Source organism: Bubalus bubalis, chromosome 2, assembly GCF_019923935.1.
Source record: "Bubalus bubalis isolate 160015118507 breed Murrah chromosome 2, NDDB_SH_1, whole genome shotgun sequence".
Lineage (NCBI taxonomy): Eukaryota > Metazoa > Chordata > Mammalia > Artiodactyla > Bovidae > Bubalus > Bubalus bubalis.
This window is the reverse complement of record NC_059158.1, coordinates 12635550-12648795: the sequence shown is the minus strand read 5'-3', so window position 1 is coordinate 12648795 and position 13246 is coordinate 12635550. Positions and strand designations below refer to the sequence as shown.

At 36.6% G+C, this 13246-nt stretch overlaps 1 protein-coding gene across 8 annotated transcripts in view; it reads left to right on the top strand.

The window, feature by feature from the left end:
* NUP153 (nucleoporin 153) overlaps positions 1-13246 on the top strand; it is an 80767-nt gene that overhangs the window by 22490 nt on the left and 45031 nt on the right. For all 8 annotated transcript variants that reach the window (XM_044927539.2, XM_044927536.2, XM_044927532.2 and 5 more), the window contains exons 2-8: positions 2080-2302; positions 9088-9336; positions 9493-9632; positions 9712-9840; positions 11904-12020; positions 12111-12155; positions 12257-12313. In XM_044927539.2, the coding sequence (XP_044783474.2) occupies positions 9171-9336; positions 9493-9632; positions 9712-9840; positions 11904-12020; positions 12111-12155; positions 12257-12313 (654 nt within the window). In that variant the 5' untranslated portion in view covers positions 2080-2302; positions 9088-9170. The remainder of the gene's footprint in view (positions 1-2079; positions 2303-9087; positions 9337-9492; positions 9633-9711; positions 9841-11903; positions 12021-12110; positions 12156-12256; positions 12314-13246) is intronic.

Here is a 13246-nt window from a genome sequence, read left to right as displayed (position 1 = left end):
TCAACAATACCTACGCATGTGTGCGTGTTAAGTCGCTTCATTTGTGTCCTGCTCTTAGTGACCCTATGGACTGTATAGCCCTCGGCGAGATTCTCCAGGCAAAAGTACTGGAGTGGATTGCCATGCCCTCCTTCCTCCAGGGGATCTTCCCAACCCAGGGATCGAACCTGCCTCTCAACATCTCTTGTATTGGCAGGCGGGTTCCCTAATGCTGCCACATAAGTGACCTTTGGTTAAAGATGGTGTTAATTTAATTTGTGATGTACTTGCCTCCTTAGGTGAATAGAGATCACAGGAATCTCTTAATACTTTTAGTAGCTAAATACCTTAGAGGAAGTCTACGCAAGACTTATTTTACATAACTATACAAATTTTTCCTGTAGTGCTTCATATCAGGTATGCCTTTTGGGTACTTCCCTGGTGGTCCAGTGGCTAAAGACTCCATGTTACCAGTGCAGGGGGCTCAGGTTCAATCCCTGGTTAGGTAACTAGATCCTGCATGCCACAACTAAGATCCAGTGCAGCCAAATAAATCAGTAGACACATATGTTTTTTAAAGTATGCCTTTCTGAAAATTTATATCTTGAAAGCGCTTTCAAGTATTTTGGAATATGGGGGAGTAAATAAATATTTAAATATAAATAGCAAAATAATAAATGTGTGTTTTTATAAATACTGAATCTTGGAGTAGGTATAGAATCTTTACCAGAAAACCTAGTACTTTGTAACACCAGCATAGAGAAGGGGAGCAGTGAAATTGTGTTGTTCAGTAGTATCCCATGGCTGTTGCTTTCATGTGTTGTTAGAGAGTTTACAGCTCTGTTCAGAATGTCTGTTTGGAGCAAAAATAATTGCTTATTTCCTAGTCGTTACCTACACCTTTTCAGATAATCAGAAGATGCTGTCCAAGTGCCTATATCAGAGGTATCTTCCATCTTTTCTATTGACAGGATTTTTCAAGTCCTCTTTGTCTTGGGTTTGCTTTCAAGCTTTATGTATACTACCTTAACTTTATTGTTTTTTTGTGCCTGCTGACTCATTTTTCCCCTTCTGTGACTTTCTGATGCCTGAAACTGGCTACCTCACCTCAGGTTGTTTCTGCCAGCCTTTTTTCTCACTACTAATGACATTATCAGTGTATGTTTCTGTTAATACTTAGTAAATTGTGAAGTGCTTTCACATTATTTCATTTGATCTTTATAATTCCTATCAAGTAATAGTAGGAAGGGGTGTTATTCTTATTTTACCTAGAGTAAATCAGAGTACAGCCTACTGACCCCAAAGTCCACGCTGGATATTCCGCAGCAGTTGTGTTTGTACCTTGGGCACATTTCTTCATTATTCCTCTTCATTCATCAAGTGGCACTGTTAAAAGCAGTTTTATAAAATTGTTGTGAGGATTAAATAGAATACTGTGTATAAACTGCTGAGAACAGTGTCTGATGCATAGCAAAGCTATAATGAAAATTAATAATGCTGATAGCTGTTGTACCATATTTTTTTCTCCCTTTAAAAGTTACTGTAATAAAATTCTTGGTTTTTAGGCAACATTTAATATAACAAAATTTTACCATCAATGAAAGTCTTAGATTTTTTTATGTTGCATTTGTTGTCTTACTGCCTTTTTATTCGTCTAAATTTTTGTTGTTAAAGAATGTACAGTAAAATATTTGCTTGAGGAAGCTGTTGAAGGTATTTATATTGCTTTAATATGCTGGGATCAAGATGGCTACCTTTTGTCTGGGATTATAGCATTTTAGTGCATATCTTACTACTAAATCTAAAATGTATATTGTTTAGTTGAAAGCCTGTTGGGGTTTTTTAAGGATTAGGGTCATATGGCCATTTGGGGCAGTTATTGGCTCACAGATACATGCATGTAGAAGAAAGAAAAAAGTAGGAATTTCATAAAGTCTGTAGAATTTGTAAAATGCATTATGTCAGTGTTAACTCAAGTAACTAAATTTAGGAAACTTTGTTGGAAATAGTTATATTTTGCTCGGTATGGCTTTCTGTACATAGGTACTTACTTTAAAAGATAAATTTCTAAACTGCCTTCCATGTTTTCCTCTTCAACAGGGCATTCTTAGCAGGGTTACAGAATCTGTTAAGAATATTGTGCCTGGATGGCTACAGAGATATTTCAGCAAGAACGAAGATGTATGTAGCTGCTCAACAGACACAAGAGAGGTGCCGCAGTGGCCAGAAAATAGGGAAGATGACCATATATACTCTGATGAGGAGAGCGCAAACATTCATGATGGGAGAATCACTCCTGAGCCAACAGGCAGTAATACAGAAGGTAAATAGAATGTGGATGTTTTGTTTTGAATGATGGGTTTTCATGCCTTAATCTAAAATATTTTTATATTGCCTAGCTGTGGTAAATCTAATTGTATAGTATAGAAACCATGTTGGAGAAGGGTGATTATCACCTTCAAATTGGTATCTTGTTAATTTAGCAGCTTTTTGTTTATTAAGGGAGGTTGAAATACTGTATCAGTTGAGCGCCAGCTCTGCTGTTAGACATTGGGTTTGAATTTTCACACCACCAATTGTTAGTCGTGTGATTTTGGTCAAGATAATCTGTTCCCCTCTGTACGCTCATAAGTGGTTTTGAAGAGAGTGAATGTGAATGGGTCCTGAGACTAAGGGAGCAGTGTGGTAAGGCTCCCCAGCGCGTGGATTTGGGTGTGGTGAAGCTGCAGTTGGCTCCCTTCCTCTGCAGCCCGCTCAACTGGGCTGTTTCCTTAATCTTAGACTGAACGGCCCAGTTAGTCTAAGATTAAGTCTAAGCCCTTAATCTTAGTCTGTTTTAAATGTGTTTTGGATTTACTTAAGGCATTTTTGTGGGGTTTGCAAATATTTAGTAGCTTCAGGTAACGCATGAATGTGACATATTTGGGAATATTACTCTGTCATTGCACTTCATGTATTTTTTATAGCTTTACTGAAACGTACTTCACATAAATGGGTTCACCCATTTAAAGTATATAGTTCAGTGATTTTCCTGTTGTTGTTGTTCAGTGATTTTTAGTACATACGGAGTGTTTCACAGTCGATTTTAGATACCATCCTTCCCCACCCCATTCCCCTGAAATCCTATACCCGTTAGTAGTCACTACCCATCCCTGCCCTCCAGCCCCAGGCAACCATCAATCTTTATCTATAGATTTGTCTAGACTGACGTTTGATATAGATGGAATCATAAAATATGTGATCTGTTATAACTTAACATGATGGTTTCAGGGTTCATCCATGCTATAGCATGTATCAGAACTTCCTTTTTATTGCCAGATAATATTTCATGGCTTGGATAAACTACATTTTATTTATCCATTTACCAGTTGATGAACATTTGTGTGGTTTGTACTTTTGCAGTATTGAGAACACTCCTTTTTTGAGTATTCCTGTGCAAGTTGTTTTGTGGATGTGTTTTCTCCTGGGTAGGTACCTGGGAGTAGAATTGCTGGGTCATCTGGTAATTTAACATTTTGAGGAAAAAACTTTTTCTAAAATGACTGCACTATCTTACCTTCCCACCGGTGTTGTGTGAAGAATGCAATTTCTTTACCCTGGTAGTGGGTGAAGAATGCAATATCTTTTTTACTTCTTTCTTTTTTTTAAATATAGCTCTTCTGGTAGATGTGAAGTGGTATCTCATCGTGATTTTGATTTGCATCTCCCTGATCACTAATAATGAGCATCTTTTCATGTGCTTCAGTTCAGTTCAGTCGCTCAGTCGTGTCCAACTCTTTGCGACCCCATGAATCACACCACGCCAGGCCTCCCTGTCCATCACCAACTCCCGGAGTTCACCCAGACTCACGTCCATCGAGGCAGTGATGCCATCCAGCCATCTCATCCTCTGTCATCTCCTTCTCCTCCTGCCCCCAATCCCTCCCAGCATCAGAGTCTTTTCCAATGAGTCAACTCTTCGCATGAGGTGGCCAAAGTACTGGAGTTTCAGCTTCAGCATCATTCCTTCCAAAGAAATCCCAGGGCTGATCTCCTTCAGAATGGACTGGTTGGATCTCCTTGCAGTCCAAGGGACTCTCAAGAGTCTTCTCCAACACCACAGTTCAAAAGCATCAATTCTTCAGCGCTCAGCTTTCTTCACAGTCCAACTCTCACATCCATACATGACTACAGGAAAAACCATAGCCTTGACTAGACGGGCCTTTGTTGGCAAAGTGATGTGTCTGCTTTTCAATATGCTATCTAGGTTGGTCATAACTTTCCTTCCAAGGAGTAAGTGTCTTTTAATTTCATGGCTGCAGTCACCATCTGTAGTGATTTTGGAGCCCCCAAAAATAAAGTCTGACACTGTTTCCCCATCTATTTGCCATGAAGTGATGGGACTGGATGCCATGATCTTTGTTTTCTGAATGTTGAGCTTTAAGCCAACTTTTTCACTCTCCTCTCTCACTTTCATCAAGAGGCTTTTTAGTTCTTCTTCACTTTCTGCCATAAGGGTGGTGTCATCTGCATATCTAAGGTTATTGATATTGCTCCTGGCAACCTTGATTCCAGCTTGTGCTTCTTCCAGTCCAGCGTTTCTCATAATGTACTCTGCATATAGTTAAATAAGTTTCATGTGCTTACTGACCATTTATATATCTTTAGAGAAATGGGCTATTCAAATCCCCCTTTTCCATTTTTCACCAGGTTATTTTTCTTTTTATAATTGAATTGAAAGGGGTTTTGACATATTCTGGATATAAGTCTTTTATCTCTATATGATTTGCAAACACTTTTCTCCCATTTTAGCTTCTTGATGGTGTCCTTTGAAGCACAAAAGTTTTAAATTTTGAGGTCCACTTTATCTCTCAAGTATATATTTCTTTTCAGTATATATATTGTTTTCTTTCACTGCATGTTTTGACTTCCAGTTACAGCAATTTTTTTGATAACTTAAGTCTTGTCTTGCCTCAATAATTGATGTGAATATGTACCTATTAATTTTGGTATACTTAGTAACTTATTTTCCTGCCTGATTTGCTTTTAGTGAGAACTAGTGAGCGTGAAATGGGCTGAAAGAGGGATTCTTATTTTGGAGAAGTGGCAAATCTAAGTTTTCTTAGTGATACTCAATTTGGTTTAGTCTTTTTTATTAGAGTAACTTAGGGAGTTTTAGGAGAAGGCAGTGGCACCCCACTCCAGTACTCTTGCCTAGAAAATCCCATGGATGGAGGAGCTTGGAAGGCTGCAGTCCATGGGGTCGCTGAGGTCGGACACGACTGAGCAACTTCACTTTCACGCATTGGGGAAGGAAATGGCAACCCACTCCAGTGTTCTTGCATGGAGAATCCCAGGGATGGGGGAGCCTGGTGGGCTGCCGTCTATGGGGTTGCACAGAGTCGGACACGACTGAAGCGACTTAGCAGCAGCAGCAGGGAGTTTTAATATGTGTACTTTTCAAGATCTCTTTCTAATACATTACCAGCAACCATCTGGAGGTTTTACTTGGTAGGTCTCTAGGGTGACTGCTTCTGTGTCATTCTCTTTTCTGACATCGAATGGGACCCCAACTTCTCTCTTTTGACTAGAGACTTGTAGTGTGCACCACCATATATCTACCGTGACTGAAGCTTTTTCCATCCTAATGCTTGTGGGGATTAACTAACTTGAAGAATTCAGTTTAGGTGTGAGATAAATGGAGTGTCTCATTGTACAGCTGTGAGGTTCCTTTTTGTTTGTGTGTTTGTACTTTTGTTGAAATGATGGCAGTGGTCTGCCAAGGTTCATTCCCACTTGGATTTTATTCATTATATTATTAAGTTTACACAGTAGCTTTCTATTATATATATACATAGTACACACACCTTTGTGAATAATTTCTAAATTTAAATTATTATGGAAATTTTCAAACGACAGAAGGAAGGAGGGGGATAGTACAGTAAACCCCTCGGACCTGTTGCCAGTTTCAAGGACAGCCAGCGCATGGCTGACTTTGTTTTCCTCGTTCCCACATCTGTTTACCCACCTTCTCATTCGAACTCCTCTGATTTATAAGCAAGTTGTGAGCAGCTTTTGATACTAACTTCAGAAACTTGGTGGCATTTTTCCCTCTGTCTTGTCTTAGAGCTGACTCCTGCTCCTGTCTTAAAATCTGTAAGTTCTAGGCAGATCTCTTTTGACAGTCTGCCTCCGTCTTTCTCAAACTATTCAGTACTTACAGCCACATACTGTGTGACTACAGTATCAATTAACAACTCTCCTGTGTGATGAATGTAGATCTTATTAGATAACTATCTAAATCACTTTGTTTACTCTGTGAAACATTATTCTTAAATTTGACAGTGCGTTCTCAAAACAACTTAGACATACTTGCTCTTAAAGCAGTGTAAAATCAGATGTAACAATCCTGCATGTTGCTTACTAATTACCAGTGTAACTCATATATTAATAGTAACTGGACCAGGAGAATATTGTACATCCTTCAAATAGCACATCCTTCAAATGAACAGTTATAGAATCTGCAGCCTCTTTGATATCTGCTGTCTGCAGCTTTCTGCTTTTATGTACCTCCTTGTATTGTGTGTTTTAATGATGGTGAGCCATGAGGTGTCTAGATTTCTTTTACTCAGTTAATGGCATTAATCAGTGAGGAGAACCTCAAATAATGTAGAGGATAGATTTTTATCGATTCAGTAAGAGTTCAAGCCTCTGAGGGGGACGCCCACAATGGTGCATATAACATGCTGGTCAGCCGTGGACTGAAGTTTAGACTGTACTGGCTGATTAACACTGTGATATCATAGGTGTGCTCTCAGAAACGGAGCATTTATGGCTGATGTGAATCTGTAGATGACATGACCTAATTTAGTCTTACTGTCCCCAAATGTGTCCTTTATTGGGCCTGGTTTAGAGGGTAAGGAAGCTGTATAAACCTAAAAAACTGGCATTGCTGTTAGCAGCATACCTTCCAGTAGAAGTGTATCGTACTAGCTTGCTTTTTCTCTATGGCTTCTGTATATACTAAATTGAGTAGATGTCTGCCAATAGCTTGAAAACATCCCATGGGATAAACTGCTGCGGGGGTGAGAGAATGGGTCAGTAAAAACCACTTTTAGGATCTACTACAAAATTAGGATACTTCATGCTGTAAGAAACATTTCAGCCTATGTGTATACGAATCCTGACTGTGGAGATAATTGAAATATGATAATTTTTAGATACCAATAGGTGTAAGTGCCAATACCAGTAAATTTTGAAGCTCCTGCCAGTTTCTCCCTTAACTTGAGCAAACTTGGTAAGAAATTATTACATTAAACACTAATTTCCCATTCCCTTCCCCTCAGCCCCTGGCAGACACCATTGTACTTTTGCTATGACTTTGACTGCATACTTCAAATGAGTAGAATCGTAAATATTTCTCCTTCAGTGACTGACTCACTTCACTTAGCAGAATGTCTTCAGAGTTCATTCACATCGTTCTATGTATCGGAATTTATTTCCTTTTTACAACAATAATATTCATTGTATGTATTTATCACATTATTCATTCATCTGTTGATGGACACTTAGGTTTCTTCCAACTTTGGCTCTTGTGAATAATGCTGTTACAAACATGGTTATACAGATCTCTTTGAGACTCTCAGTTCTTTTGGATATATATCCAGAAGTGGAGTTGTTGGGTCGTGTGGTAATTCTGTTTTTAATTCTTTGTGATAGTAGCTGTCCTTAGGAGTGTGAAGTGGTATCTCACTGGTTTCGATATGCATATCTCTGTTTAGAAATGTTGAGAATCTTTCCATATGCTTGTTGACTGTGTATCATCTTTGGACAAGAGTCTGTTCAAGTCCTTTGCCCAATTTTTAATCAGATAGTTTGATTTCTTATTGTACGAGTCCTTTATATGTTCTGGATATTGACACCTTATCATATATATGATTTGCAAACATTTTCTATTTTTATTTCTATTTCTTTTATTCCTTAAGTTGCCTTTTCCCTCTTGATTATCATGTCTTAGTGCTCAAAAGTTTTTTAGTTTGATACAGTCCCACATGTCTTTTTTCTTTTATTGCCTGTCATATCTGAGAAATCATTGCCAAGATCAGCATCTTAAAGCTTTTCTGTTTTTTTTTCTGTAAACTTTATATTTTGGAGTCTTATGTTTAGATCTTTAATCATTTAGTGCTTATTTTTGTGTATGGTGTAGGAAAGGGTCCAGTTTCCTTCTTTTGCCTGTGGATATCCAGTTTTCCCCAAATTATTTATTGAAGAAACGATTCTTTCCATTGACTGGTGTTGGTGCTCTGTCAGGGATCATTTGATCATGTGTGTAAGGGTTTATTTCTTGGCTCTCTGTTCTATGCTTTTGGTCTACATGTCTGTCTTTAGGCCAGCACCATGCCTTTGATTGCTGTTTTGTAATGATTTTTTGAAATCAGGAAGTGTGACATCTCCATTCTTGTTGTTCTTTTTCAGGATTATTTTGGTCGTTAGGGGTCAATTGAGATTCAATAGGAATTTTAGGACGAATTTTTATATTTCATCAAAAAAGGATCATTGGGTTTTGTTTTTTTTTTTTTTTTTAAAGAAATTGCATTGACTCTGCAGATCACTTTGGGTAGTATTGACATTTTAACAATTTTAGGTCTTTCAGTCTAAGAACATGGGATGTTTTTCCATTTATTTACATCTTAAATTTCTTTCAGTCATGTTTTGTAGTTTTCATCTTGCAAGTTCTTTCACTTCCTTAGTCAGTTTCCTAAGTGTTTTATTCTTTTTGATGCTACTGTTAATGGAATAATTTTCTTATTTTTCATTGTTAATGTATAGAACAAAACTGATTTTTGCATGTTGATTTTGTATTTTGCTACTTTGCCAAATTTGTTTACAAGTATATTTCATCACTAAAGTGTATTTTGGCAGTAGGCTAGGCAAGTTAATTTCAGTTAGTGGAAAACCTTGTTTGGCTAAAGAATATCTTAAATTGGGCTTATCACAGGAGGCTTCAGTGTTTTGAATGGAAGTTATGTTTATTATATAGTATATTTTCTTGAAACAAACACTTTTATTTTGATAGTACATTGCTTTTTCTAAACTGAGTGTTAATAATGTTATTGCTGTTCTCTTTAGAACCCTCAACAACTAGTACCGCTTCAAATTATCCAGATGTATTAACAAGGCCTTCTCTTCATCGGAGCCATTTGAATTTCTCCATGTTGGACTCTCCTGCATTACACTGTCAGCCCTCCACATCTTCGGCATTCCCCATCGGCAGTTCTGGATTTTCCCTCGTAAAGGAAATTAAAGATTCTACCTCTCAGCATGATGATGATAACATCTCAACCACCAGTGGTTTTTCTTCAAGAGCTTCTGATAAAGGTATTCTTGGCATTTGGTAGTAAATAATTTTGGTAGTAGAAAATAAATTTCATGGGATAATTTTTTTCTAACTTGGCTGTCATTTTCATTTTATATTTATAAAAACATAGGCCTTGTTATAGTGTTATTACTGTGCATTGCATATTTTTATTTCAGATATAGCTGTTTCAAAGAACACTTCGGTGCCACCTCTGTGGTCCCCAGAGGCTGAACGTTCTCATTCATTCTCACAGCACACTGCCACCAGCTCAAAAAAACCAGCATTCAACTTGTCTGCCTTTGGAGCACTTTCTCCTGTGAGTCCTAATTTGATTTGATTTAACCACATTAGTTTTGAGGTCTTGTCTTATAATTTATCGTTATGTTTCTGTGCAGTCACTTGGGAACTCTTCAATTTTTAAAACAAGTCAACTTGGAGATTCTCCTTTTTACCCTGGAAAAACAACATATGGTGGGGCAGCAGCCGCTGTAAGACAGTCTAAACTACGAAACACACCGTATCAGGTCGGTTTGAATAGAAGGGGGCTTATACCTTTTTTTCTTTTAAAAATAAGTTAACTGTTGTCACTCAAAAAGTTGGGGTCCATTTATTCTTTGGCGAAATGATAAAACTGGATTGCATTCTTTTCATTTAGGAACTATATTAATATTATTTTGCACCAAAGTGAACATTTTATCCGTTATTTTTGTGTGTGTGTTTTAGAAAGTATGGTAGTTAATTCCTTTTTTAAAAAGTTGAGGTGTATGTAACATACAGTAGAATTTACCCTTATCACAGTATTTGTATTTTAACTAAACACATACAGTTGAATAACTACTTCTGCACTCAAAATACTGAATAAACATTTCCATCACACCAAAACATTCTTGTGAAACTCTGTAGTCAACCCTTCTTTGTACTTCCACCTCTTGGCAACCAGTATCTGTTTTCTTTTCCTGTAGTTTTCTTTTTTTTTTTCCCCCAGGATGTCATAAATTTAATCGTATACTGTGTATTTTTTTGAATGTGGCTTATTCTATTTAGCATAATACACATGCATTATGCAGATCAGTCTGTATTTGCATATATCAGTAGTTAATTCCTTTTTGTTGCAGTTAATACAGTTTGCTTATCTACTCACTAGTAAAAGGATGCTTAGATTATTTCTAATTTTTGTCTATTGTGAATAAAACTGCTATGAACATTAATTTTCATTTCTCTTGGGTATATTCCTAGAAGTTGGATTGCTGAGTCACATGGTATATACATTAATTTTATAATAAACCACTGGAGTGTTTTCCAAAGTGGGTGCTACCCCTTTGCGTTCTCACCATACTGTCAGCACTTGTCATCAATTTTTTATAGGCATGTAGTGATAATTCCAACTTACTGTGGTTTTGCATTTCTCTAATGACCATGATGGTGCTTATTTACCATCAGTATACCTGGGGTGAAGTACGTGTACAAATGTTGCCCATTAATAAAAATCTAAATTTTTTATTGAGTTACAATATGAAATATTAATTTTAGGTATGCAACATAGTGGCTTGATATTTTTATACATTATGAAGTAACCACAAGACCAGTTACTATCCATTGCCATACAAAGTTGTTAAAATATTGTTGAATATATTCACTATGTATACATTACATCCTTGTGACTTATTTTATATATGGAAGGGTACACCTGTTAATCCCCTTTGGCAATTTAATCTGTCCCTTTTGCTCATTTTTAAATAAGATTTTTTTTCTTATTCATGAGTTTTGAGAATTCATTATTCAGGATGTATGTCCTTTATTAGATATATGTTTTGCATATATTTTCTCCCATTCTCTGGCTTATCTTAACAATACCTTGTTAAGAGAAGTTTTTACTTTTGATGACATTCAGCGTATCAGGTTTTTTGTTGTTTTTTTTTTTCCTTTTATAGTTCATGCCTTTGGTGTCATGTCTAGAAATTTTTACCCAACCCAAGGTCACAGAGATTTTCTTCTGTTTTCTTTTAAAAGCTTTATAGTTTTAGGTTTTAATTTAGACCTTTGATTCATTTTGAGTTAAAATTTTTATGTATAGTATGAAGTGTGGATCAAGATTCATTCTTTTAAACAAATGAATGTCCATTTTTTCTCGTACGTACTGTTGATAAGATTGTACTTTATCCATTGAATTGTCTTTGCACCTTTTTTGAAAATGAATTGACCATATATGTGGCTCTATTTCTGGACTTTCTATTCTTTTGATGTGTGTGTGTGTGTGTGTGTGTGTGTGTGTGTGTATCCTTTTGTCAACACTGTTCTTTTGTCTTGATTACTATATCTTTGTAGTAAGTCCTGAAATCAGGTACTCTTGAGTCCTCCAAACCTCCCTCGCCCCTCACAGGATTCAGAGAATTGAAATTTTCAATTAAGGCATAAAGAAAAAAAGTTGAACATGAGCTTAATGACACCACCCAAAGACAGGTTGATGTTAACAGTTAATTCTTTTTCACTTTGCACATAAAATTCTGTTTCATAGTTATTTTCACTCTCTGAAATTTGTGCTTTAGAGTATAAAGTTCCAACAAATAACTCAAGGTTTACATTATAGGCACCAGTCAGAAGACAAATGAAAGCTAAGCAGCCCAATGCACAGGCCTATGGTGTGACCAGTTCAACAGCTCGGAGGATATTGCAGTCCTTGGAGAAGATGTCAAGTCCTCTAGCGGTAAGTTTTTAAAATCACAATTAGATTCAGGAATATAGGAAAATTTAAGCTTAGTGAGAAATCTTAATTTTGTTATTTCAATATTAACAGGATGCAAAAAGAATTCCATCTGTTTTTTCTTCTCCTCTGAATTCTGTAAGTTGACTTTGAAATCTTTAAAGAGGTACATTTTCACATGTTGGTGATACCATATTTTTCAGTTTCCCGTCCATTCTAATGGTATTTTATTTGTTTAGCCTCTTGATAGGAGTGGGATGGATACCACCACAGACTTTCAGGCCAAAAGGGAAAAGGTAAGCCTTCTTTAGTATTTATCTAAGGTACTGGCAGTTATTCTCAGTATCCTGGCAGTCTTTTTTTTTTATAGTTGATTTACAGTGTTGTGTTAGTTTCAGGTATACAGCAAAGTGAATCAGTTATGCATATACATGGATTCCCTCTTTTTTTAGGTTCTTTTCCCATATAGGTTGTTACAGTCTTGAGTTCCCTGTGCTGTACAGTAGGTTCTTATTAGTTAACTATTTTGTATATTTCTGGCTGTCTTTTATATGAGTAACTCTTATCTTTTGATAAATGAAGATAGGCGTGAACAGAGCTTGACATGTTTAATTAGCAGTTCAGTGAACTAAAGTTCTCATTGAACATGGTTACTTTGTAAGTTTTCCTCATAAACATGTCAAATCAGTTATGTGTGATAGGATTTCCAGTTTGCATCTTCTTCCATCAGTCAGCCAAGACAGCAGAGCTAATGAAAAATATAATAGTTATATCTTGATAAACCTTTTTATCACATTCTATTTGGTTAAAATTAGTTTGGGGTTTTATTGTGGGAAATGCTTGATAGTTAAGGTTAAAGAGGTATAATTTTTGTCAGTTATATTTATGGCTAAGTGCCCTTAAAGGAAAGCAGATTCCCACATCATTCCTTGTAAAGCATTTATTACACCACCAGGTTCCCTCAGGAGTAATTGATTAAAATTATCATAAATCTCTGAATTAATTGTAGGAACTGTGTTCAAGATACTGGTAAATGACAATTATTTTACTGCAGTTCTGATGCAGAAAAGAAAATATTAATTGAGCTTTTTCTTGGGATAGCATTATTTCTCAGTTTTTAGTATTACCTTATGGCTCAGCTGGTCAAGAATCCTCCTGCAGTGTGGGAGATCTAGGTTCGATCCCTGGGTTGGGAAGATCCCCTGGAGAAGGGAAAGGCTACCCACTCC